Source organism: Rhinatrema bivittatum, chromosome 3 (genome assembly GCF_901001135.1).
Source record: "Rhinatrema bivittatum chromosome 3, aRhiBiv1.1, whole genome shotgun sequence".
Classification (NCBI taxonomy): Eukaryota; Metazoa; Chordata; class Amphibia; order Gymnophiona; family Rhinatrematidae; genus Rhinatrema; species Rhinatrema bivittatum.
Window position 1 is genome coordinate 584,153,502 of NC_042617.1, and position 26,081 is coordinate 584,179,582.

General features: G+C 44.7%; 1 protein-coding gene across 1 annotated transcript in view; it reads left to right on the forward strand.

The window, feature by feature from the left end:
- The first annotated feature begins 21,036 nt into the window (after positions 1–21,036).
- LOC115088408 (dynein light chain Tctex-type 1) overlaps positions 21,037–26,081 on the forward strand; it is a 45,443-nt gene continuing 40,398 nt past the window's right edge. Inside the window, exon 1 of the mRNA XM_029596644.1 lies at positions 21,037–21,299. Within this exon, the coding sequence (XP_029452504.1) occupies positions 21,273–21,299 (27 nt within the window). The 5' untranslated portion in view covers positions 21,037–21,272. The remainder of the gene's footprint in view (positions 21,300–26,081) is intronic.

Here is a 26,081-nt window from a genome sequence, read left to right on the forward strand (position 1 = left end):
GCTCTCTAACTTCCCACTCATTCTGGCATACACACCTGGCACCAAGCCTCTTTCTCATACTCAAACAGTATCCCTCTCCCCCTCTCTTTCAAACACAAAGATTTAATTATAAATATGTCTAAACCACCCATTTAATCTCCTCTCATCCTCAAGCCTCTGTCCTCACCCTCAATGATATCCTTTTGTTCTGTCTGCTATAGGCTCACCCACTTCCCTCATGTTCATGAATGACAGGAGGGGAAGGGCTGGATTAGATAGCAAAGTTGCTCTTCTTTGCTCTGCTATGTCTACTCCAGGCTCACCCTCCTCCCCTTCTGTTTCCTGCAAGGAAAATGGCTGGATCAGGAAGCAGAGGCCTGCTCTCTACTAAGTGAAATTCAGCAGAGCTGGAAGGCATTAATTCTTCAGCCAGCCACTGCCCCCAGATATTTTGCCTATTTTGCCAACAGTATGCCTATTGATATATCCCAGACCAGTATACATCAGGGATAGGCAACTCTTGTTCTAGAGTGTCACAAACCACTCTGGTTTCAGGATATCCACTGTGAATACGCATGAGGTATTTTCAAACAATAAGATGGGATCTTCTTGGTGTTTGGGTAATTGCCAGGTTCTTGTGGCCTGGTTTGGCCTCTGTTGGAAACAGGATGCTGGGCTTGATGGACCCTTGGTCTGACCCAGCATGGCAATTTCTTATGTTCTTATAGAGACATTGCATGCTATAACTTCTATATATTCATCATGGTGGATATCCTGAAAATTAGACCTGTTTGTGGCACTCCTGGACCAGAGTTGTCTCATTCTGAAGGTCTTAAAGCAAAGAGGATAGAACACAGAAAAAATAGCAAACACAGAGACACATACTCCACTCCACACCACACCCAGACACACAGGGCATATACCACAAAGGGCTGGAAAATTTTTCAAAAAAAACATAGGTACAAGCCGAACGTTTTTAGGAGCTGAGAAACTCCATCCCACCCTGCCCAACTTTTTTTTTTTGTTTTTCCTTTTTACTGTTTTCACTAATTTTTCATATTTTTCTATTTTTTTGTATTTTTCTTAGTTTTTTCATCTTTTTTATTTTCTCATGTTTTGATTTGCTTACTTAACTTTCTTACACTTTTTGCCTTTATTTTGTCTTCCCCACTTTCTCACAGGACAAGCAGGATGGTTGTCCTCACAAATGGGTGACATCGAGGATGGAGCCCACCACGGAAAACTTCTGTCAAAGTTTAATAGAACTTTGACTGGCCCCTACTGGGCATGCCCAGCAAGGCACTGACCCTGCAGCCAGCAGGGGTCTCCCTTCAGTCTTCTTTTTTCCGCGCAGCAGTTGCCACGCGGTGAAAGGAGCTCTCTAACCACGTTCCTGACAGGAATTTGGAAATTAATTTCCTAAGAAAATTTGCCCCTCCGGGGTCTCCCTTCGACAAATTTTTTAGTCATCTTACGGAACCCGGTAAGTTTTTTGCCTTTTTCCATCGACTGCCGAATTTGGCCCTCGAGGCCTATTGGCACTTACCGATCCCCAGCCTAAATTTTGGCTTCCAGCCATGGCAACAGGGTTCCGTCGTTGTCCGGATTGTACCCGGACTATGTCCATCACAGACCCCCACAGGGTTTGTGTAATGTGTTTGGGTAGTGAGCATGATGTCCTGACTTGCACCAAATGTGCTTTAATGACACCCAAGGGTCGCAAAGCCAGGATGGAGAAGATGGGGCTCCTCTTCCATGCACCCACCCCAACGCCATCGATAGCATCGACGTCATCGGAACCGGCACCGTCGAAGTTGTACCATCATCGTCAACCCTCCGGTGACCGTCCGCCATCGATCGCTTCTCGGCCGTCGACTCCCGTCCCTTCCCCGGATGGGCGAGGGGATCGGAAGGAAAAGCACCGCCATCGACGGCACAAGTCTCGGCCTGTCGAGGATCCACAGCCATCGACCTCTGCTCAAGCCGAGCCACCGACGAAGAAGCCGCGAACAGACCGGACGCCCTCCACGTCTCGTTCGCCGGCATCGAGGAAACCCTCACCCTCTCGGGGTGTGGGGGCCGTGATCCCACCGGTTACGGTGGTCCCTCCGGCCCTGCCTCAGCCTCCCTCTCCCGTCGAGCCGGGTATGGTTACCCCTGGTCTCCGGGCAGAACTGGACCGGCTGGTCCAGGAGGCCATCGAGAAAGCGATAAAGAAATTACAACCTCCATCGGTACCGTCTCCGGCACCGGTTCCAGTGCCGCCCCCGGCACCGACGCCGGCACCGGCTTCGCCACCGAGGAGAGAACCGACCACCGAGCCGTTGATACAAGCGCTAGCACCGCTACTGAGCCGCATGGAGGCACTCATGACGGCCCTTCCATCGGTGATTCCAGTGCCATCGACAACACCACCGTCTCCGACTGGTTTCTCATCGGCAGGAGAAACACCGTTTCGAATTCCCCCTTCCGGGGTAGTTCCATCGGTACCTTCTGGTATATCTCCACCGATTTATCCTTCGGCTCCATCGATTCCGCGCCAGGCACCGATTCCATCGGCAGCACCGAAGCCATCGATGCCATTTCTGGTTCCACCTACCGCACCGATTCCACCTCGGTTTCCGTCGATGCCTTCAGAGCCTCAGCCAGGTCCATCAGGGCTACAAGCCCCACATGATCCCTACGATACCTGGGGTGATGATGATGATACCTCTTCTGACACAGATTTGCCTTTGCCACCATCTCCTACAGAGAGTAGAAAAAGATCTCCTCCTGAGGATCTATCTTTCATTAATTTTGTGAAAGAGATGTCAGAAGTTGTACCTTTTCAACTACAATCTGAAGCTGATGACAGACACCAGATGATGGAACTACTTCAATTTCTGGATGCTCCAAAAATCATCGCTTCCATCCCTATACACCAGGTGTTTTTGGATCTGCTCAAGAAAAACTGGGAATCTCCTTCATCGGTGTCACCAGTTAACAAGAAAGCTGACTCCACATACCTTGTCCAGTCAGCACCAGGTTTCCAAAAACCTCAACTGGATCATCGCTCTGTTGTGGTTGAGTCCGCGCAGAAGAAGGCCAAGCGTCTTAAGCCGCACTCTTCTACCCCACCTACCAGGGACAACAAGTTCCTGGATAGTGTGGGACGGAAAGTGTTTCATGGAGCTATGTTGATTTCACGCATAGCTTCATATCAACTTTACATGACTCAATACAACAGAGCCATCCTTAAGCAGATGCAAGACTATGCTGACACGTTGCCGGACCAATACCAACCGCAGCTTCAAGCCCTTCTTCACAAGGGATTTGAGGCAGGGAAGCACGAGATTAGGACTGCCTACGACATATTCGATGCTTCCACGAAGGTTTCAGCCACAGCCATCTCAGCCAGACGTTGGGCTTGGTTAAAGTCATCCAACCTTCGCCCAGAGGTCCAAGATCATCTTGCTGATTTGCCCTGCTTAGGCGACAATTTGTTTGGAGAGCAAATTCAACAGATTGTGGCGGAGTTAAAAGACCACCATGAGACGTTGAAACAACTCTCATCTGTCCCACCTGAGGTGACCTCCAAGCAACCGCAAAAGAAGGACTCTAAGAAGTCGTTCTTTCGACCACGCCGCTACTACCCTCCGTCAACTAGGGCTCGTCCTGCACGGTCCTCTAACAGGCCTCAGCCTCGTCAGCCGAGAAAGCAAAGACCTACTGTAGCCCCACCTCCTGGGCCTGCGGCGGGCCTTTGACTTCCCTGTATTGAGCACATGCCAACTCCCTCTTCCACACATCCCTGTGGGAGGTCGGCTGTACCACTTCTTACCCCGTTGGAAACAGATTACCTCAGATCAGTGGGTGCTAGCAATTATCGCACAGGGTTACCACCTCAACTTCATAACACTTCCGCCAGACTCCCCGCCCCTTCAGGCATGGAGTCTAACCAGCCATTTGACTCAATTACATCAAGAAGTATCCCTTCTTCTACAATCAAATGCTATAGAACCCGTCCCTCCTTGTCAACAAGGGAAAGGATTCTATTCCAGATACTTCCTAATACCAAAGAAATCAGGGGGGTTACGTCCAATTCTGGACCTTCAGGCCCTCAACAAGTATCTGCAAAAAGAGAAGTTCAAGATGGTAACCCGGGGCGCCTTGCTCCCTCTGTTGCAAAAGGGGGATTGACTGTGCTCTCTCGACCTCAAGGACGCATATACCCACATTGCGATAACACAATCTCATCGCAAGTATCTGCGTTTTCTGATAGGCCACGACCATTATCAATACCGAGTACTACCTTTCGGGCTGGCATCTGCTCCACGAGTCTTTACCAAATGTCTCGTAGTAGTAGCAGCATTTCTCAGGAAGGAAGGTGTCCACGTCTACCCCTATCTGGACGATTGGCTAATCAGGGCCTCCACCCCTCAAATTGCGCAATCCTCCCTAAAGTTGACAATTCACACACTCCTCTCCTTAGGGTTTCTTGTCAATTACGAGAAATCTTGCTTGGTCCCATCTCAGACCTTATCCTTCATTGGAGCAGACTTGGACACCTTACAGGCAAAAGCCTACCTTCCACTTCAACGAGTCCAAACTCTCATGTCTCTAGCTCACCAGCTCCAGTCTCAACACACTGCCACAGCTCGCCAATTCCTCATCCTCCTAGGACACATGGCATCCTCGGTTCAAGTTACTCCCTTGACCCGACTAGCCATGAGAGTAACGCAATGGACTCTGCGACACCAATGGCTTCAAGCTTTCCAGCCTCTGTCCTACATCGTCACAGTTACACAAGCGCTACGCCTGTCTTTAACCTGGTGGACGACTCAAGTCAATCTCCTTCAGGGCTTACCCTTTCTCCTCCCAGATCCACAGGTAATCCTAACCACCGATGCTTCCCACATCGGTTGGGGGGCCCATGTGGACGAATTACAAACCCAAGGGTTGTGGTCGCCAGAGGAAGCCGAACACCAGATAAATTTCTTGGAACTTCGAGCAATTCGCTACGCGCTCAGAACTTTCAAAGACCATCTATCAGATCAGATTATCTTAATCCAGACAGACAACCAAGTGGCCATGTGGTACATAAACAAGCAGGGAGGCACAGGCTCCTTCCTTCTGTGTCAGGAAGCTGCGCAGATTTGGGCAGAAGCCCTCTCCCATTCCATGTACCTCAAGGCCACTTACTTGCCGGGAGTAGACAATGTATTGGCAGACCAGCTGAGCCGTGTCTTCAAACCACACGAGTGGTCACTCGATCCTCTGGCAGTGACCTCTCTGTTTCACAAGTGGGGTTTTCCCCGCATAGACCTCTTTGCGTCCCCTCAGAACCACAAAGTGGACAATTATTGTTCTCTCATTCGGAGCTAACACTCTCAGCCGAGGGATGCCTTCTCCCTCAAGTGGACGACAGGTCTGCTTTATGCATTCCCTCCACTTCCTCTTCTGTCAAGGACTCTCGTGAAGCTACGCCAGGACAGGGGAACCATGATCCTGATAGCTCCCCACTGGCCACGCCAAGTGTGGTTTCCCATACTCCAGGATCTCTCCATCCGCAGGCACATCCCTCTGGGAACGGATCCGCATCTGCTCACTCAAAACGACGGATGCCTCCTCCATCCCAACCTCCAAGCCTTGTCCCTGACGGCATGGATGTTGAAAGGTTAGTCCTTCAGCCTTTTAACCTTTCGGATTCGGTTTCTCGTGTCCTGATAGCTTCACGAAAGCCCTCCACCAGAAGATCCTATTCATATAAATGGAAAAGGTACACATCATGGTGCACTTCTCAGTCCCTTGATCCCCTTTCCTGTCCAATCTCTAAGTTCTTGGACTATTTATGGCACCTATCAGAATCTGGTCTAAAGACCTCTTCCATTAGGATGCATGTCAGTGCGGTAGCCGCCTTCCATAAAGGTATAGAAGGTGTCCCTATTTCAGTACAACCCCTGGTGACACGCTTTCTTAAAGGCTTGCTCCATCTGAAGCCACCCTTACGTCCTCCGGCCCCATCTTGGGACCTTAATCTGGTTCTTGGTCGTCTAATGAGACCGCCTTTCGAACCTCTGCACTCCTGTGAATTGAAGTATCTCACATGGAAAGTATTATTCCTATTGGCTATCACTTCAGCTCGCAGGGTTAGTGAGTTACAGGCCTTAGTCACCTATCCGCCTTACACTAAACTCCTGCAAGACAGGGCGGTGCTCCGCACTCACCCTAAATTTTTACCTAAGGTAGTTTCTGCATTTCATATCAATCAATCCATCATACTACCTATCTTTTTTCCCAGGCCCCATTCCAACTCTGGGGAACAGACTCTGCATACCCTAGACTGTAAACGAGCTCTAGCGTTTTATCTAGACCGTACAGTTGCTCACAGGAAGAGCACTCAATTGTTTGTCTCCTTCCATCCTAACAAGTTGGGACAACCTGTGGGTAAGCAGGCTCTTTCCTCCTGGTTGGCGGACTGCATTTCTTTTTGTTATCAACAAGCTGGCATTCCTTTTCAAGACCGTGTAAAAGCACACTCTGTGAGGGCCATGGCGACTTCAGTAGCACACCTTCGATCGGTGCCGCTTCCTGACATCTGCAGGGCTGCAACCTGGAGTTCTCTCCATACCTTTGCAGCCCACTATTGTTTGGACAAAGCTGGAAGACAGGACTCCATCTTCGGCCAATCTGTCTTGCGTAACCTTTTTCCAACATGATGTACCAACACCCTTCCACCTTCCCGTTGGGTGCGGATGCCCTTTCCCAAATTCCACCCCAGTTGTTGTGCCTGTTGCACGTCGTTGGGTGCATTTGGTGCAAGCCAGGACATCCTCAGCTCGGTACTCACCCATTTGTGAGGACAACCATCCTGCTTGTCCTGTGAGAAAGCAAATGTTGCTTACCTGATGTAACAGGTGTTCTCACAGGACAGCAGGATGTTAGTCCTCACGAAACCCGCCCGCCACCCCGCGGTGTTGGATTCGTTTTAGTTTTTACTTTTTTAGGCACTGCCTGTAGCTTTGAAAATCAGACTGAAGGGAGACCCCTGCTGGCTGCAGGGTCAGTGCCTTGCTGGGCATGCCCAGTAGGGGCCAGTCAAAGTTCTATTAAACTTTGACAGAAGTTTTCCGTGGTGGGCTCCATCCTCGATGTCACCCATTTGTGAGGACTAACATCCTGCTGTCCTGTGAGAACACCTGTTACATCAGGTAAGCAACATTTGCTTTCTCCCTCAGTCCCCTCCACTTCATTCTCTTTGGCCTCTTTACTTATTCCCCTCCCAAACCTCACTACCTCTTTTCCCCCAGTGGGCATCAGCCATGATCTCCGTCCCTAGGTAGGGACCTGGAAGCAGCAGGAACTCTTCCCGAGCTCAGGCCTGAAGGTGACAAGTCTTCCAGGGTTGTGGAACACTGCAATAGCTGTTCCCATATCTAGTTCTGTTGCAGAGTAAGCAACTCCCTATCTGGGCCCTACCACAGCGGAAGAATCTCCTCTCCTTGGCCCACTAAAAGAGATGCATGGCTAAGCCATAGCATGCTTACACTGATGTTTCTCTGTTCTGGCAGCTCCCTCCCTCCTGAGCTTGCAGTGCCTGCATGGCCACGAAATTCAATTGCATAGCCATTTTTTTTAATTTCCTGATGGAGCAGCCAGTGGCCCCCCCTTCAGGACTGTTCAAGCACTACTACTCCCCCTTCCTCCCCAGAGGCCTGCTCCCCAGTTTGCTCACCCTTGTCTTAGACGACACTTCTAAAAGATAGCACTCATAACAGACTGAGTCTAAAACTATTGTCTAACATACAGCACATGTGATTCAGATTGCACAGAAGTGGATTGACCTCTGCATCATTTGGACCTCCACATGAGCTGCTGACAAGGTTTAACGGCAAGACATCTGACGACTAAAGCAGCAGTTGCATTTTATATCTGTATGTTCAAAGTTCACCAGATATGTCTGTGTAGTATAAATCTGTAAATCCACTGCATGCTTGTATGTTTTAATACTTCAGAGAGAAATGCAAAATCTGGATCTAGAAGGAAGAATCATGCGCACCAGTTATTCTATAAAAAAAAAAGTATGCTGTCCCAGCTTTTACTAGCAGTTCATTTTATTATTGCCACGTTTTAGAAATGTAATCCTCGGATAGATCATTGGCGAACCCATGTATGCAATAATCTCAGAAATTAAAAGATTATGTTATGCATTGAAGAAAGAAAATGTCAAATATGACATGGTTTGGGGGCAATACCATATATTCTATGGGCCTGGCTAGTTACTGTCTATGTTTAAATCTGTTTGTTAAAAAATGTCAAATAAAGGTTACAATCAATACCTAGCAGCTATGACTCTGAGCTCATAAGAACATAAAATATGCCACACTGGGTCAGACCAAGGGTCCATCAAGCCCAGGATCCTGTCTCCAATAGCAGCCAATCCAAGTCACAAGTGCCTGGCAAGTACCCAAACATTAGATAGATCACAAGCTACTATTGCTTATACATAGAATTTTCAGCAAAGATTCAACAATTAACAACAAACAGTCCCATCAGACGTAAACCAACTGCAGTATCTGTAAGTATTTAAAATCATAGTTTTGGCTTGTGTTGTCATTTAGTTGTTGGGCATGGTGCAGGTGTTCAAAATTGTTGTGATCCATATATATAGTAATACAGTGAGCACCTTCAAGCAAATGGTGCCACTCTTCTACAGCGAGTTTGACAGCTAGGAGTTCTCTGTCACTGATGCCATAGTTATGCTCTGCGGGCAAAAACATCTTTGAGAAGAATGAGCAGGGATGAAGAACTCCCTTTGTCGAATGCTTGCTTAGTATGGCCCTTACCCCCCAAGGTGGAAGCGTCCACCTCCAGGATGAGTAGACATGTAGAGTCCAGATGATGAAAGCAGGGTATACTCAAGAAGACATCCTTCAGTTCTTGAAAGGCCGCTGTAGCTTCAGGGGGGCCAATCTTTTGGGTTAGCCCCCTTACAAGTGAGGGTGGTGAGTGGTGCTGCAATAGCAGAGTAATTCGGAATGAATTGCCAGTAATAGTTGGCGAACCCGAAAAATCTATGCAGGGCTCGAAGTCCTACTGGACTTGATGCTTTTCACTTTCTCAAGGTCCATATGGAAACCCTCTCTGGATACGCTGTATCCCAGGAAGGGTAAACTCTCTGTCGAACAGGGACTTCTCAAGCTTAGCGAATAAATTCTTTTGCACAGGACCAGCATCACTGGAAGCAGAAGCAAGTTGAATGTGGCAGCCCGCTGTGTTTTCTTTCAGGGGCCTTCCTGGCATCCGTGTTCTCATCAGGCTCAGGGCTGGAGGTAAGTGCAGCAGTCCGTGGGGTAGGCCCGGAGACTGCCAAACTCAACAGTAGCTGAAGAGGCTTAGCAGGGAATAAATCAAGTGAGAGATCTGATACCACATTGAAATCTCCCCACCCAAAAAAAAAAAAAAAAGAATGTGTGAATATTGAGACAATAGGTTAACCACTTTAGCAAAAAATGTTTGGAATAATTGGAGCATAAATACTCCGTAACAACACCCGTTGTCCAAATATCTTCCTTCCATATCTTTGATTATTTAATCATTTGTAAATGCAAGGATTTGTGTAATAAAATCGCCACCCCAGCTTCATGGAAAGTAGCTGAAACGTAATATAAATTTCACACCAATTGTTTCTGCAACTTGGTATGCTCCGAGTCCATTAAGTGAGTCTCATGTAACAGAGCAATGTCAGAATGAAGGTGTTGCATCGCCTTCAGTAATTTGTAATGCTTCACCACAAAGCCTACTCCACATACATTCCAAGCAGACATTTTAAATCCTTACCCATAGGGAAAAATACTATCCCTGAGTCTGATAGATAATATATCAAACAGCCTAGGTATCCCACCTTCACTATAATGATGTACATTGTAATTATCTCAGAAAGCAACTGGTCACATAAAACTAGAGTATATTGTAGGGCTCTCCCACTCCTCATATCCCACAGAACACCCCAGCCTTCCCCCCATTCCCCCTTCTCCATCTTAACAAAAACTCCACAGACATAAAAAAAACCAAAAAGCATAATATAGGTCTCAATAAACCTGCAAACCTATATGAGGTAAATGTCATCGTGTATTAAGCCATGGGGGCCCTTCCCATTTATCCAGAAACAATTCTCAACAAGAACAGTAAAATATACAGCCAAGATATGACATTCCAGTCAAAACTCTGGCCTTATGAAGTCAGAAAAAGTCATCCATCTTCCATAGTTTGCAAAAAGAAAGCTGCTTCGGGTACTGTCTCAAAATATAAGGTTTTCCCCTGATGTAAAACCTTAAGCTTAGCAGGAAAAACCAAACTAATCCAAAGCTTCTTCTTTATAAGTTGTGCACACACCAGAGTAAAAGATTTATGCTTCACCACGGTTTGAGGATATCTTGGAATAAAAGTACTTTCTGACCTTCATATGAAAGAGATTGTAGTGTCCTATAGGCTCTTAATATATCCACTTTATGAGCAAAATTAAGAACTCGCAATAAAACAACAATTTATCAGATTTGGTGAGCCCTTTCTATGTGCAAAAGGCCATTAGTGGGAGGAAGTTCTAAAACTGATGTTAACCATTTCTCCAAATTTGCCCCAAGAATCGATTGCAGTATTGATTCTGGAATACCACCAGCTGAAGATTATTTCTTCAAGAGCGATTTTCCAAATAGTCGGTTTTATCAATTAGGGTTTTGTTACTTTTGCACGGTTCCATAAGCTCTGTTTCCAGCTTCATCATTTTATCTTCTAATTCAGAAAAATCATAGTTTTGCCTTGTTTATATGTTGACCAAAAGTCATTAATTTAGCATCCAACCCCTCTATTTGGTGTAAAAGGGAGGTAAAACGTCCATCCAATGTTGCAATAACAGCTGAGGCAATATCCAATGAAGATTTTACTGACTCGGTACTTGAGTTTCCAGTGTCGTCATCTTCACCCACCAGCACCATCTTGGAGGTTTTCTCTTTGTCCTTCTTAGCTGCTCGCATTGACATATCTAAAAATGTGAGATGAAAAAATATCACCTTGAGGCCTTTAGTAACCGGCGTTTCTTCCAGAGACTGGAACTCCCCTTAAAATCATAAATAAAAATGGAGAGATAGCAAATTTAATAAGAGAAAAAGCGAGGGCCCCCAGAGAGAACAGCTAATGCATCTGTCCTCTTTCACGGCATCACATCGGTTAGTTATTGTTTAATATGCACTTCCTTCTTTTTAGCTAATTTAACTTCCTTATATAACAATGAGATTAGCTGTAATACGTAATTTATTTTATGAATGGCAAAGTACTGTATACCCTTCAGATCTTTTTGTATGCCAAGCAAAGTTATAAAGAGTTTTTAAAAAAATGAAAAACGGTATGCCGAGACTGTGCATCCCAAGGGCATTCTAAATTGTGGAAAGTGGCAAGGCCTGCTGTGGCTTCTGTTGTTACTATCCCTTATTGGCGTACATTATTTATAAGGTCATGGAAGCAAGTGTTTAAATAATGTACGTCAATAAGGGATAGTAACAAAACACTGATGAGACTTTGCTAATAGCTATCTACATCTCAACAACCAAAGGCAGTGCAGGGGTGGTAGGGAATATGAGGAAGTCTGCCTGGTCACAAGCAACAGCAGGCCCCATCACTTTCTGCTCTTAGGCAGTGTGCACTCTCTATCCTCCACACCTCCGAGAGGCCTCACTTGTCACATAGCACGCTATATGAGCTTTACACATAAGCTACTTTCCGGAATGACACTGTGTTCTGGGAAGCTGCTAGTACACTGAGGTCCATAATCATTAGGCTGGGGAGTGGACAAGTGATGCGGCTACAGTTAGCAGCAGAACATGTCCCATAAATTCAACAGGATAAGTGTGCCACCTAAGCTATTCACCCTAAACTTATAAAGCTAAATATGGCTCGGTAACCGTAGGCCTAACCGGCCAGTGTGTAAATATGGCTGAGAACCTAAAGTGATCCAACCTTGTGTGGCTGGCTCACTGTCTACTTACCAAGATATCTTCTAAAAAAACATGTGGGTAGGTAGTGTTCCATCTAGAAAAACATAACATCAAACTGGGGTCCTGGCAGGCCTCCTGCCACCCCCTTCCTCCATGTATCATCAACCCAGTGCTCCAGGCTCCTCCTCTACCCCTTTATCATGTGAACCTGAAATTAGATGGCACTGTGCCAGCACTTGCCCTCCTCCTTCCTTCCATCCCTGCCCGATCAAAAAAGTAGACATCTAATACCCCCCCCCCCCCCCCCCAAACCATCACCTTCCCCGCACCTGATGCTTTCTTACCCACCCACCCAATACATTAACCTGAGAAAGCGTCAAGTGCCAGGGCGGGAGGTATAAACTATAGCCAGAGAAGCACTTCTGTGGCTATAATGTAGCCAGATAAGTGGCTGATTATGGCACATTATTCATTTAAAGTAATAACTTGAGAGGTGCCCATCTAAGTGGCTTTTGATGATGGACCTCAGGATATATAATGTAGTATAGAAAAGGTGATGTATAGTATACCCACAATGGATGTACACAGCAGTCTCTGAATCAGGCAAGACTCGCATGCTTTCAAAGTGTTCCACAGCAGCAGGACACCACTCACAATATTAGCTGTGATATGAGTACAGTTCTGCTACATTGGAACACACTGAAAGCTGTAGCAGCAGGTGTGCTACTCCCACACTCTATGCTTGCATTGCACAAGTAAAGCTAGGGCTATTTGGCATAGGAAGACAGATACTGGGAACAATGTGTGAGTCTCACCACCCATTTACCAAGCAAAGGTGTTTTGTCATGGGCTGGCAAGTCACATCCAAACAGTAGCTTTCAGCTATGCTCACTTATAACTCACCAGTATGCATGATGTCCCAGTGCTTCTTACTTTGCCATCTGGTGCAGCCATAGCTGAACCTGAAGAGTGTACATGTATAGTAAGGAGTTCCTTAGTAGTCCTCCCCCTAGAGCGTACACATTACTGGGCATTCCGTGTTGAAAAGACATAGGATGCACGTAGACTCTCTTGGGAAGGTCTAGTTACAAGGACAGGAACAAAGTAGCTGATGTCTAGCCTTCACCATCTACCCAAGTGTCTCAGTGTTTGCAGCACAGTGCAGGTGTACATGTTCACTATAAGTGTCCTTCACCATATCTAGGTCTAATAAACTACTGTGGGCTTGCTGGAATATATACTATACTCTTGTGGGTCAAGTCAGGGCACAGGATACTATCACACACCCTTCATTCACATTGAGTAGCGTTGGCTTCCTAGCCAAGATAAAGATATGCATGTGTAACTGTGTACATATATACAGACACCAGGCTTGCAGATGCATATATAAGTTTTGGATGCTACTGTCTGGCTGTGTGTGTCTAGCTGTCTGCCACTCAAGAGTGTGTGACATCACTGTGTACAAAACTGCTTATATATGATAATGGACTCCCATGGGCACCTTCAGAATCATCAAAATGGGCCTTTATATGCAGTGTGTGGCTTCATTCTCAAAAAGCGTCACAAACACGTGTGTGTTTGGGGTTTATCATTAATACATGTTAGCTAATGACAAAGTAGCTGAATGGCTTCACATTGGTGGAAAGGACCTTTTAGGCTATATTTTATTCTTGCATACAAGGAGTAATGGACGGCCGGCGCCATCTTTAAAAATGGCGCGGGCCATTCAGTGCTCCTACCATGTGACAGGAGCCGGCCAATGGCACGGATACCCTGTCACATGATAAAGGCAAAGGGTCATCGGCGCCATTTTTATTAGTGGCAGCCGATGGCCCGAGAGTGGGAGATCGCTCCCGGGACCCCACTGGACCTCCAGGTAATTTTAAAACATTTTGGAGGGGGGTCGGGAGGGGGGGGGGGGAAGCTAAGGGAGCCGTTTTAAAGGGTCGGGGTGGGTTTTTTATCGGCTCGGGCACAGTCGATAAAAAAAACAACCCGATTGGGCCGCACGAAAAAAAAATTAACGATGTGAATCGGAACCGGAATCGGAACAGATTCCGGTTCCAATTCACATCTCTAATAGCATGTCTTCCCAGGAGTCCTCAGCCTATGTGTTTTAACGGTGGCCACATATAGGATGAGGACTGTAACTGATACTAGCTAACAATATGAATAGCCCAGAGCTGGATACGCAATGATCGTTGCTGGTCCCTATCTACAAATTTCCCTATGGCTACTGTGACATGTCAGGGTAGGTTTATAGCTACTGCTTTGCCTTGACTTCAATGAGGTGGACCTTTTGTTATGTCAGATGTGGGTTCTGTTATTGTCATCACAAAAGAAACTATGGCCTATACATTTCAAAGGTTTCTATCTACACCTTGTGAAGGCATGACACTATCCTATTCCCAATCCAACCTTCAGATAGACCAGCATCTTTCAATAGCCTCCCTGTGCAGCTAACATTACCAACATGACAGAGAAAGGGCCAAGGCCTCACCATCTGTACATGAGAGTTGACTGCTTATATCAGTGTAGCAGTTCCCAGCTGTGCATGGTTGTGTGCAAGTCCTATGTCATGTAAGTTGACCTGTGAGAAGTTTGGGATTGCCACAATATTGGACATGTGCTTCCAAAAAGGCTGTAAGTGAAGGTTTGCTATGTGTGCACTCAGATGTCAGCACTGCCTCAGAAACGTATGTGTCTTTGCATGCCCTTCTAAGACTATGAATCAGATGTTCATATGGATATCTTCAGATGAACACGGATGTCAGCTAGGGAATCTAGCTGTAACATGTTGAGACAGTGACTGATGATTGTAGCTGTTAACTTCTAGCTTCCAGCTGTGACTTTAAGCAGCTGAGCTACTTGTGCTTTATTGTACAAATAGAGCATTCAACTCCATGTCCTAGGCCCTGCTGGACTTCCATCATACATATGCAACTATCTTGCTAACCTATGAGGGCTAGGACAGGGTCAAAAGGTGTAGGCAAGGCTAGCAAGAAGGTGCTAGCTATGCCATGCTATGCACACTGTTTTGGCAGTTCTACATGAATGATCTGGTAAGACGTGACTCTTTTTAACTGAAATTCAATATGACTATATTAAGACAGCACTTCTCTTTGTTGTTAGGTGTATTGTGTGTCAACTTTGTATAATATTGTCAATTGCAGATAATGCTGTATTTTCACAGTGTTACCTAACTAGGCCTAAGTGGTTTCTGTAACAAACTGATCCAGACAGAGGACTGGAGAATAAAAGAAAGATACAGAATATTAATGGCACCACCTATGTAAATTATGATCCACTTTTTTCTTTGATATAGGTGCCCTATTGTAAACAGTTATGATGGTAAATAACTTAATGACGGTATATAAAAACTCTTAAATAAAATAAATAAATAAATAAATAAGAACCACTCTGCTAGGCTCTCTTCCATGCAATGGGAAGGACTAAATGATGACTAACAGACAACATAACATTGTATATCACTTTGCCGAGGCTGGCTGCCAGTCCGTGTGTTCTCACCCTGTGGAGGGGTACGTGGGGGATCCTCAGGTAGATCTGGTTCAAGGTCATCTGGGATGCCATTTCGTAGAGCAAGATTATGGAATACACAGCAGAAAAGCACTATTTCTGCTACTCTGGCCGGGCCATACATTAAAGTTCCCCACAATTTGTCCAAACAGCAGAATCTACTTTTTAAAACTCCAAAGGTGCATTCAATGGCACAGCAGGTAGAACACAAGGCCTCATTTTAACTCATCTCTGCTGGTGTGTTGGGAATAGCGACAGGTGTGAGAAGCCAGGTCCTGCAACCATCTCCCGAATCTCCTGTGGCAAAGAGAGAATGCATCCCTCACACCTCCATGACCTTGTTATATCACTGCCAACCTGCAGCATGTTATAAGACACTAGAAACTAAACTATAGCATGACATGAGCCATAAAAGGTTATTTTAGAACCAATTGTCCATGCTGCCTTTTACTATTACACTATATGTACACTACAGCACTTTATTATGCTGTCAGATCGTCATGAATAGAAAACCACATGTGGTATTCCTATACAATGTGTACATGTCACTGACAACCAAGCAATCTCTACCCAGTTCTAGCACTTTTATAACACTAAAGCAGTACCTCACAGCTTCCACATACCTGTATTCTTTACAGGAACATCGGTATATAAAAAAATTAAAAATAAATAAATAAATAAATATATCAGTGCAGAAAGACGTCAACCTCGTGGCATGACTGTTCATGAAGGAGTTAATAAACCTCGTGGCATGACTTTTCATGAAGGAGTTAATAAATATGTGGATAAAGGTGAACCGGTAGATGTAGTATACTTGGATTTTCAGAAGGCGTTTGACAAAGTTCCTCATGAGAGGCTTCTAGGAAAAGTAAAAAGTCATGGGATAGGTGGCGATGTCCTTTCATGGATTACAAACTGGCTAAAAGACAGGAAACAGAGAGTAGGATTAAATGGACAATTTTCTCAGTGGAAGGGAGTGGACAGTGGAGTGCCTCAGGGATCTGTATTGGGACCCTTACTTTTCAATATATTTATAAATGATCTGGAAAGAAATACGACGAGTGAGATAATCAAATTTGCAGATGACACAAAATTGTTCAGAGTAGTTAAATCACAAGCAGATTGTGATAAATTGCAGGAAGACCTTGTGAGACTGGAAAATTGGGCATCCAAATGGCAGATGAAATTTAATGTGGATAAGTGCAAGGTGATGCATATAGGGAAAAATAACCCATGCTATAATTACACAATGTTGGGTTCCATATTAGGTGCTACAACCCAAGAAAGAGATCTAGGTGTCATAGTGGATAACACATTGAAATCGTCGGTTCAGTGTGCTGCGGCAGTCAAAAAAGCAAACAGAATGTTGGGAATTATTAGAAAGGGAATGGTGAATAAAACGGAAAATGTCATAATGCCTCTGTATCGCTCCATGATGAGACCGCACCTTGAATACTGTGTACAATTCTGGTCGCCGCATCTCAAAAAAGATATAATTGCGATGGAGAAGGTACAGAGAAGGGCTACCAAAATGATAAGGGGAATGGAACAACTCCCCTATGAGGAAAGACTAAAGAGGTTAGGACTTTTCAGCTTGGAGAAGAGACGACTGAGGGGGGATATGATAGAGGTGTTTAAAATCATGAGAGGTCTAGAACGGGTAGATGTGAATCGGTTATTTACTCTTTCGGATAATAGAAAGACTAGGGGGCACTCCATGAAGTTAGCATGGGGCACATTTAAAACTAATCGGAGAAAGTTCTTTTTTACTCAACGCACAATTAAACTCTGGAATTTGTTGCCAGAGGATGTGGTTAGTGCAGTTAGTATAGCTGTGTTTAAAAAAGGATTGGATAAGTTCTTGGAGGAGAAGTCCATTACCTGCTATTAAGTTCACCTAGAGAAAAGCCACTGCCATTAGCAATGGTTACATGGAATAGACTTAGTTTTTGGGTACTTGCCAGGTTCTTGTGGCCTGGATTGGCCACTGTTGGAAACAGGATGCTGGGCTTGATGGACCCTTGGTCTGACCCAGTATGGCATTTTCTTATGTTCTTATGTCTCTGGCTGTACTGCAGTCTGTCCTCCAGAGATACACATTTGTCACACATGATACAGTGAATAGGACTGGCCCATAAAGCATATTCCACAGCTTCAACTGAACCTGTGCACCCCTGTGATGGTCAAGAAGATCCCATGCTACTGATGCAATTAATAGCAGTGGCTATTCCCTAAGTACATTTGATTAATAGCAGTTAATGGCCTTCTCCTCCACGAACTTATCCAAACCTTTTTTGAACCCAGCTACACTAACTGCACTAACCACATCCTCTGGCAACAAATTCTAGAGCTTAATTGTGCATTGAGTGAAAAAGAATTTTCTCCAATTAGTCTTAAATGTGCTACTTGCTAACTTCATCTAATGGTCCAACTGATTCCCTCACAGGTTTCTTGCTTTGGATATATTTTTTAAAGTTTTTATTATGAGTTTTGGCCTCTACGGCCAACTTCATTTCAAATTCTCTCGTCACCTGACTTATCAATGTTTTACACTTAACCTTTCAATGCTTATGGTTTTATCCTATTTTCTTCAGATGGATCCTTCTTCCAATTTTTGAAGGATTTTTTTTTTTTAGCTAAAATAGCCTCTTTCACCTCACCTTTTAACCATGACGGTAATCGTTTTGCCTTCCTTCCACCTTTCTTAATGTGTGGAATACATATGGACTGTGCCTCTAGGATTGTATTTTTAAACAATGTCATGCCTGTTGAACACTTTTAACCTTTGCAGCTGCACCTTTCAGTTTTTTTCTAACTATTTTTCTCATTTTATCAGTTTCCCTTTCGAAAGTTTAGTGTTAGAGCTGCAGATTTACTTATTGTCCCCCTTCCAGTTATTAGTTTAAATTTGATCATGTTATGATCACTGTTGCCAAGTGGCCCCACCACTGTTACCTCTCTCATCAAATCCTGCGGTCTACTAAGAATTAAATCTAAAATACCCTCTCTTGTTGGTTCCTGAACCAATTGCTCCATGAAACAATCATTTATTACATCCAGGAACTTTATGTCTCTAGCAAGTCCTGATGTTACATGTACCCAGTCAATAATGGGGTAATTGAAATCTCCCATTATTGCACTGCCAAATTGGTTTGCTTCCCTGATTTCTCTTAGCATTTTATCATCTGTCTGACCATTTTGTCCAGGTGGACGGTAGTATACTCCTATCACTATACTCTTACCCAACACAAATGGGATTTCTACCCATATAGATTCTACTGAGCATTTACTCTCTTGTATGATCTTTATCCTGTTGGACTCTATACCCTCCCGGACATAAAGTGCCACACCCCCGCCAAGTTGATCCTCCCTATCATTGCGATATAATTTGTACCCTGATATAGCACTGTCCCATTGGTTATCCTCCTTCCACCAAGTCTCTGTGATGCCAATTATGTCAATCTCATCATTTGTTGCTATACACTCTAACTCTCCCATCTTACCTCTTAGACTTCTGGTTGTTACGGTTGGGCGATAGCCAGGTGTGGTAAACACCACCTACAGTGGTGACTCAGGACAGGGAGAACAGGAGTCACAGCAGAATCTCTGATAGTGGCTGGAGAGGAGTCTGGTGCTGGCTGTGAGGAGTCTCTGATACCAGGTGCAGGCTGGAAAGAGTATCTGGTGCAGGGTACTGCCTGGAAGGAGCCCCTGGAGCTGGGTGCTGACTGAGAAGGAGTCTCTGGAACAAAGTGCAAGGGGGTATGGGTGCGCTTCGGGAAACACTGGAACAGCATGGGGGTACGCGTGGATGTGAGTGCAGGTAAGCGTGGTCTGAACACAGGAACTGAGTGCAGGTATGGGTGGAATCAGGATAGCGTGCAGGTAACCGTGAGACTGAATGTAGGTAAGTGTGAGCTGGAATGAGAGAACCAGGGACAGCAGGACAGACAATGACTGGACTAGATAAACCAAGACAAGACTTACACTGAACAGGAAACACAAAAGCACGAAGGCAGCAAGGCAAGGAAGCAGGGGGAAATAGAACAGCAACAGGTAAGGAATCAGGAACAGGGGGAACAACGAAGCAGGCAAGGCAGAAGACTACAGGTCAAGAAGAGCAGAGGCCCAAGGCCACGAAGCCCAGAGTAACAGGAGATTACAGCAGGGAACTCGATGCCAAAGCACTAAGGCATGGGCTAGGCGGGGTTAAATAGGGAGTTCGGGACATGGAACAGACAGGTAGGACAGACTGGGCCAGCCAAGAGAGCGTGCTCACGAGGGGCCTCTGGTGGTGAGGAGGCTGCACAGCAGCCATAGTCATAACACTGGCATTGGCACACAGACATTTCAAAGTGTGTGTTTTCTTTGTATGTACAACCTGCTTTTCAGTTATTTGGGATAATTCGGAAATCATTAGCTTCGATGATTTTTTACATATAGGCACATGGACTACGTTTGCTTTTATTGGAACCTCTCTGTTGGGATGCCCTAACTCTCCTGTTTCATTAGTATCCTTCAATACTGTATACTGTCAATCTTTGTTAAGGCATGATAATGGTTTGGTGACACTGCTTTTATTGGTGAGGTTTCAGTCAAACATGCAAACCATGGAAATAAAGCACCTGCTCCTGCATCTTTACAGCTCTTTAAAGGCTACAGATCATTTTAAGGGCTACTTTAGTATGTCATTCAAAATCTGCTGTAAGAACACGTTATTAACGTGCATTAATACCAATTTTAACATAGTTTACATTAGAGCAAATAGGATATTTTTTTACTAAATTATTTATTATACTTAATAAACTACACCTATAGTGTTTCAGAGGAAACATTATGTTTGCCTGTTTTAATACTTTCATGGAGTGAGGATATTGTTTTGTGGAAAGGATAAATTAATATCCTTAAGATGAATGTGTTACTTGCTGATGAGATTTGATTTGTTTTATGACATATGTTTGTCCTTGTTTTAGTATTTCACAATATAAATGTTGCGCTTTTCACCACTTTGTACAAGAAATGTTAAATACATAAAATGAATAATTGCATGTGTAAGTTATTATATAAATAAATAAACGTGCCATATTTAGTGCGATGACACAGGTTGTACACTCGGAAAATCTGCTTGGTCAATGTCATTTCATAGAAAATGGGTTAGAGCTCGTCATCCCACTGCCTGGAGTGCTACGGCTACACAGCTCTCCTGCCACCATTATTGCCCCTGAGGGACTGCATTCTCTTATCAGTACTTTCAGTAAGTGGGAGTTTCTGAAACCCACATTGTGGCGTCCCGTGCGCCAATAGGAGGAGCTGGGACTCCCGCCGCGCCGCTTCCGGGTGCCGGAGAGCAGGGAAGCCGTTACCAGGGAAACCGTCAACTAACGGAGGAAACCACGTGCGATCGCTCGGCCGGGGCCTGGTTCCCAAACCCGATCAGAAGTCGTTTGCCTGCAGCGCTGAATGCGCTTTGACGTCACTGTCTTTTTGGGTTTTTTTTCTCTTGTCGAATAAGGACATCGGGAACTGTTTAGGGCTCGATATCAACCCGCACCCCCCCACCCCCCCCGGTCTATTTTGGTGTGCGCACTCTTATCCCGGTAGCTCGTAACCGCCATCCTGCGCGAGCCCGCATTCTCCCGTTCCGCTGACCGTTTTCCGCCCCAGCGGGCCGCGCGCGCACGCATTGTTCGGTAGGGAAGCGGCGGCTGTGCGCAGGCGCCGAGGGGGGGAGGGGGCGTGTGTGAGCGAGGCAGAGGGCGGCAGCAGCAGCAGCAACGGGGGTCGAAGATGGACGAGTTTCAGACGGTGGAGGAGGTGAGTTCCCGCCGTGGGCCCGGCACGGGGAGGGGGCGGCAGTAATAACGGGAATGGGCAGGCAGGCAGTGGCCCGCATTGCGCTGCCGCCCTCGGGCTCTAGGGCCGGAGAGGCCCCCCCCCCCCTAACTGAACGGCCACCGAGTAAATGTTAATCGGTTGTTTGGGGATTTTTTCGGTGGCCGTTCAGCTTTATATATGTTGTAGTGTGGCTTTCTCCCCTTTAAACGCTTCCATTTATAGTTACTCCAATAAAAGGTTGACCCTCTCATATATAGATTATATATATATAGATATATACACACACACGCATGTAGTATGCTTTTATTCCTTACCCTTTCTTCCCATGCATTAACCCGGCCACCACACATAGTTTATGTATTTATTTCTGGTTTGTGTTGCTGTCCTTTTTGCCCGGCTTCTTCTCGGGTGATTTCTCGCTTTCCTGCTGGCTGGGCTCCTGCTTTTCCCTGGGCCCAGCCTCCAGCCTGGGAGCCAAGGTGCGCATTTGTTTCTACCAGAATTTGGCAGCTCTAACACCCTGAGCTGAACATTTTGTAGGCCCCTGGCCAGTTTCTTAAAACAAGTTCCAGCCACTAACAGAACTTGCTTTTTGAATTAAAGAAAACCTTTTATTTTACGATGACATTTTTCATATTTCTGTTTTGTAAACAGCGTTGAGTTGAATTTCATTCAGTGAAGGTGGAATATAAATGTAATAAAACTCAACACAGGCACATCCACTGTCTGAAATGTACTGAACATTTGGCGTGGATAAGGCCCCAAATACAAGACGTGCACTGTTATATTGAACAGGTATTTAAAACAAAAGGAACACTTCCCCCAAGCACTTAGACTTGGAGAGGGATATAGCTGAATTAGAAAAGATACAGAGAAGGGCAACGAAAATGATAAAGGGGATGAAATGATTCACTTATGAGGAAAGGCTAAAGAGGCAAGGATTCTTCAGCTTGGAGAAGAGTCGATTGCGGGGAGATATGATAGAGGTCTATAAAATAATGCGTGGAGTGGACTGAGTAAATGTTAATTGGTTGTTTACTCTTTGAAAGAGAATGAAAACTAGGAGATGGAATGAAGTTACTAAGTGGTATATTTAAACTAATAAGAGAGAATATTTTTTTACTCGGTGCATGATTTAAGCAATGGAATTCGTTACCAGAGGATATGATGAAAGCTATTAGTGAAGCTACATTTAAAAATGGAAATGGTATGGAGGATTGGATGCTAGATCAATCTTCCTATGTACACCTCTCCGCAGAGTCGGCATTGGTGGTACTTCATGCCCTCTCCTATGTTGTTCAGGCTCCATCTCAAGATCTCCCTTCTGTTATACTTCACTCCCCATCAATCAAACCGATAAGGGATACTTGGCGGATAGTCACGAAGCTGTTGAAGACACCTCGGATGTGTCTTCCGTTGTTGCCTATACAGGGGAATGGTGCCTTTCTCCCTGGATCCCAGACCAAAGGGTTTAAAAAATGGCAGACACTGGATACTACTCGATTGGGCCATGTAATTAATGATGATGGACAGCTGTTAACTTTCCCTGAATTACGTTCTATGTATAAGTTGGATACCTCACATGTCTTTCCTTATCTCCAGCTTAAGTATTATTTCCAGTCCCTGCCGTTGGAACCTGGGCCTGTGGAGGTACTTAACTCATTGAATAAAGTAATGCGTTTTAAAGCCCAGCCGGTTCCCACGTTGTCCCAGTATTATAAAAGTTTAAAATCCATCACGAAAATTGAACCCTATGCAATACTGCTTGAAAGCTGGAATAGGGATGGGATATTTGCTCTCACAGTTTCTATACTAAAAGCAAGCTTTGGACGAATTAATCATATAACGGTGAATATTTATTATAGAGAGATGCATTATAAGTTCTTGAGAAGGGCTTATATTTCCTCACAAATAGCCCATCGTTCGGGTTTGGTCCCAAATGCACTTTGTGGTAAATGTCAAGGAGCCATAGGTCATTTATCCCATTCTTTTTGGGCCTGTCTTAATGTCCGTCGATTCTGGGGACGTATCGCATCTTATTTAATGGACCTGTTGGGAGTTAAATTGCCCATAACGCCATTGCTTTTTCTTTTTGGTCATTTCCCACGTATCTCATTAAAGAAAGGTCAACGTCTTCTAATTCACAAAGCATGTCTGGTGGGGAAAAAAGTCATCTTGTTGCATTGGCGGGACTCTAATACTCCATCCTTTTGGACTTGGCGTAATCATTTACACCACTTGTTACGAATGGAGGAACTGAGCTCACGAGCAGATCCCCGATCTCGCAGACAATTCTTGCTGATTTGGGACCCGTACTTGCAATCTCTACCTCATCGATTCCGAAGTTTGGTCGTCAATGATTGCTGAGGTCGTCATAGCGTTCACCTTTTGAGGGTATTTACAAATGGTTGGACTTCCAGAAGGACTGAATACGGGCATGGATTTCTGCCCTTGGACATTTGCCTATGAGTTAGGGGAGGGAGGGAGGGTGGGGGATGGTTTGATGGTTATATGTTAGTAGGATGTCGATGCTAGGTCTGAGTAGAAGTCAGTACACAACTTCTCCAGGCCGCTATCCTTGCTGTAATTCATGACCATGTTGGTATAAATAATAAAAACGTTTAAACTAAAAATGGTATGGACAAGTTCCTGGAGAAAAAGTCCATAAACCATTTAAGATGGAGTTGCATAAATCCACTTCTTATCCCTGAGATAAGCAGCATGGAATCTACAGTGGCTTGCAAAAGTATTTGAACCCCCCTCCCCCTTAAAAAGTTAGCCGATTTGTGTGAATTACAGGTGACACTTACACAGATTGTTCCAGACAGTATGTTTGCAAACCAGTATGCTCTTAAAGTAAATTTTCAATCGCAGTTCATTATTTCTCTGCAGTTTTTGTAAAAATTAAAAACTGAAAAATGCTTGTGGGGGAATTTGAAGATGGTGGTGTCAGCAGTCACGTATTCACCTGGTCTCCACTTACCCTTTTCTTAGATTTGTTTGTTGCTTCAGAATGCCCCACAAAAGGAAGGGGAGAGTGAGGGTTTACATTTCTGAGCCTGGGGACCAGTGGACCATCACGGAATATACCGTTTCTACCCCCGAACTACAGGTTTCTAGCACTGTTGGTAAGACAAAGAGGAGCTGTGTTTTTGCCTAGGAACACTCAGCCCGCCTGCTATGCATCCCACTACAGTTTGTAGTAGCCCAGACAAGCGCCGATACATCAGGGGCGCACTCTGATTTCTTCACTGCTTCCTGCCTGGAGAATGCTGGCGGTGTTTCACTTGTAGAGGGATTGAACTTTTATCTACAACGGCGTTTTCAACTCTCAGTGGTGTTACAACTGCGGAGGTTCTGCTGGATCTGAATCTGCCAGAGGCTGGTATGGTTTTGGAAGGTGAGCTCTTAGCTCCTTAGGCTCCCCCTTTGGTTGTTAAATCGGCAGTGGTCACTCTAGACTCCTTCTGGAACTTGATAGTGGACTTGTCTCATTCCTCACGGGTTGAGACTGTTTCCCAGAAGTTGGATAAAGTTGTCCAGGATCATCAAAAAATCCTTCAGGAACATTCAGAGACTTTGCAGTCCCTAGGGAGAGAGGTTAAGGACATTAAATCTGTGAATGCTACAATAATTCGGGAGCCTTATCTTTCCAGGATGGAAAGTTTAGAAAATCAAGCTAGGCATTTGATTTCGAAACTTCCCCAAAGTAATGGGTGAATTGCCTCGGTTAATGCTTAGAGACTATTTCCTTGAAGTCCTGAAGATTCCAGCGTAGAAGATTTCCACTTTTGATAAAGTCCTGTTTCTCCCTTTCAAGCCAAGTTCTGCTCAAGTAGCTCATTCCCAACCTACTGTTGATTTTTATCAACTTATCTACCTATTTGAAGAATCCCAATGTTGAAGTGACTGAAAGGTCTACAATGTTGGTTTCTTTCATGAGGAAGATGTTGCTTTGGTAATGAAGTCTTATTTTTTGCATTTCAGTATTTCCTTTTTTTGGGAGGCTTTGTCAGAGTTTATCCAAGATAACGCAAGAACAACTCAGGGGCTTTTTGCTATTACGTTCCAAGGTAACTGCTTTAGGTGCGATGTTTATCCTAAGATATCCATCAAAATGTATTGTCAAACTGGGTGTAAATACATTTTTTATCTATTTTTATCCTGACCAGTTGAGGGAGTTTTTAAGCACTAGAATGGCAAATTCTACTGTCAACTTAGTCTTATCTGATATATTATTAGACGTGATTAATATCCATGCCGTCTGTTGTACTAATAATTTGTTTATTTCTCCTTGTTCTGATTTTCCCCTCTTTTTGTTGTGGATCATTTAGGGAGAGTAGGTTTATATACATGTGTAAACTGTTGTAGAACTACCTTTTTTCTCAGTGTTACTGTGCAAAGTTTTGTTCTTTGTACGATTTAAAAATTCTAATAGTTAAAAAATACTGATTGCATAAGTAGTCAACCCCTTGGTAAAACCACCTTTTGCTGCAATAACAGCTTTATCTCTGTTGGGCTAAGTTTCTGCCAGCTTTGCACACTGTTTGGGAATCAGTTTTGCCCATTCTTCCTGGCAGATGTGCTCCCGGTTGTTCAGGTTGGTGGATGACTCTTTTGGACAGCAATTTTCAAATAGTACAATTGGATTGACATCTGGATTTTGACGGCCATAGTAGAACAGTCACCTTTTTGTTGTTCAACCACTCCTGTGTTGCTTGGGATCATTATCCTGCTGGAAGGTAAACTTTTTCCCAAGTT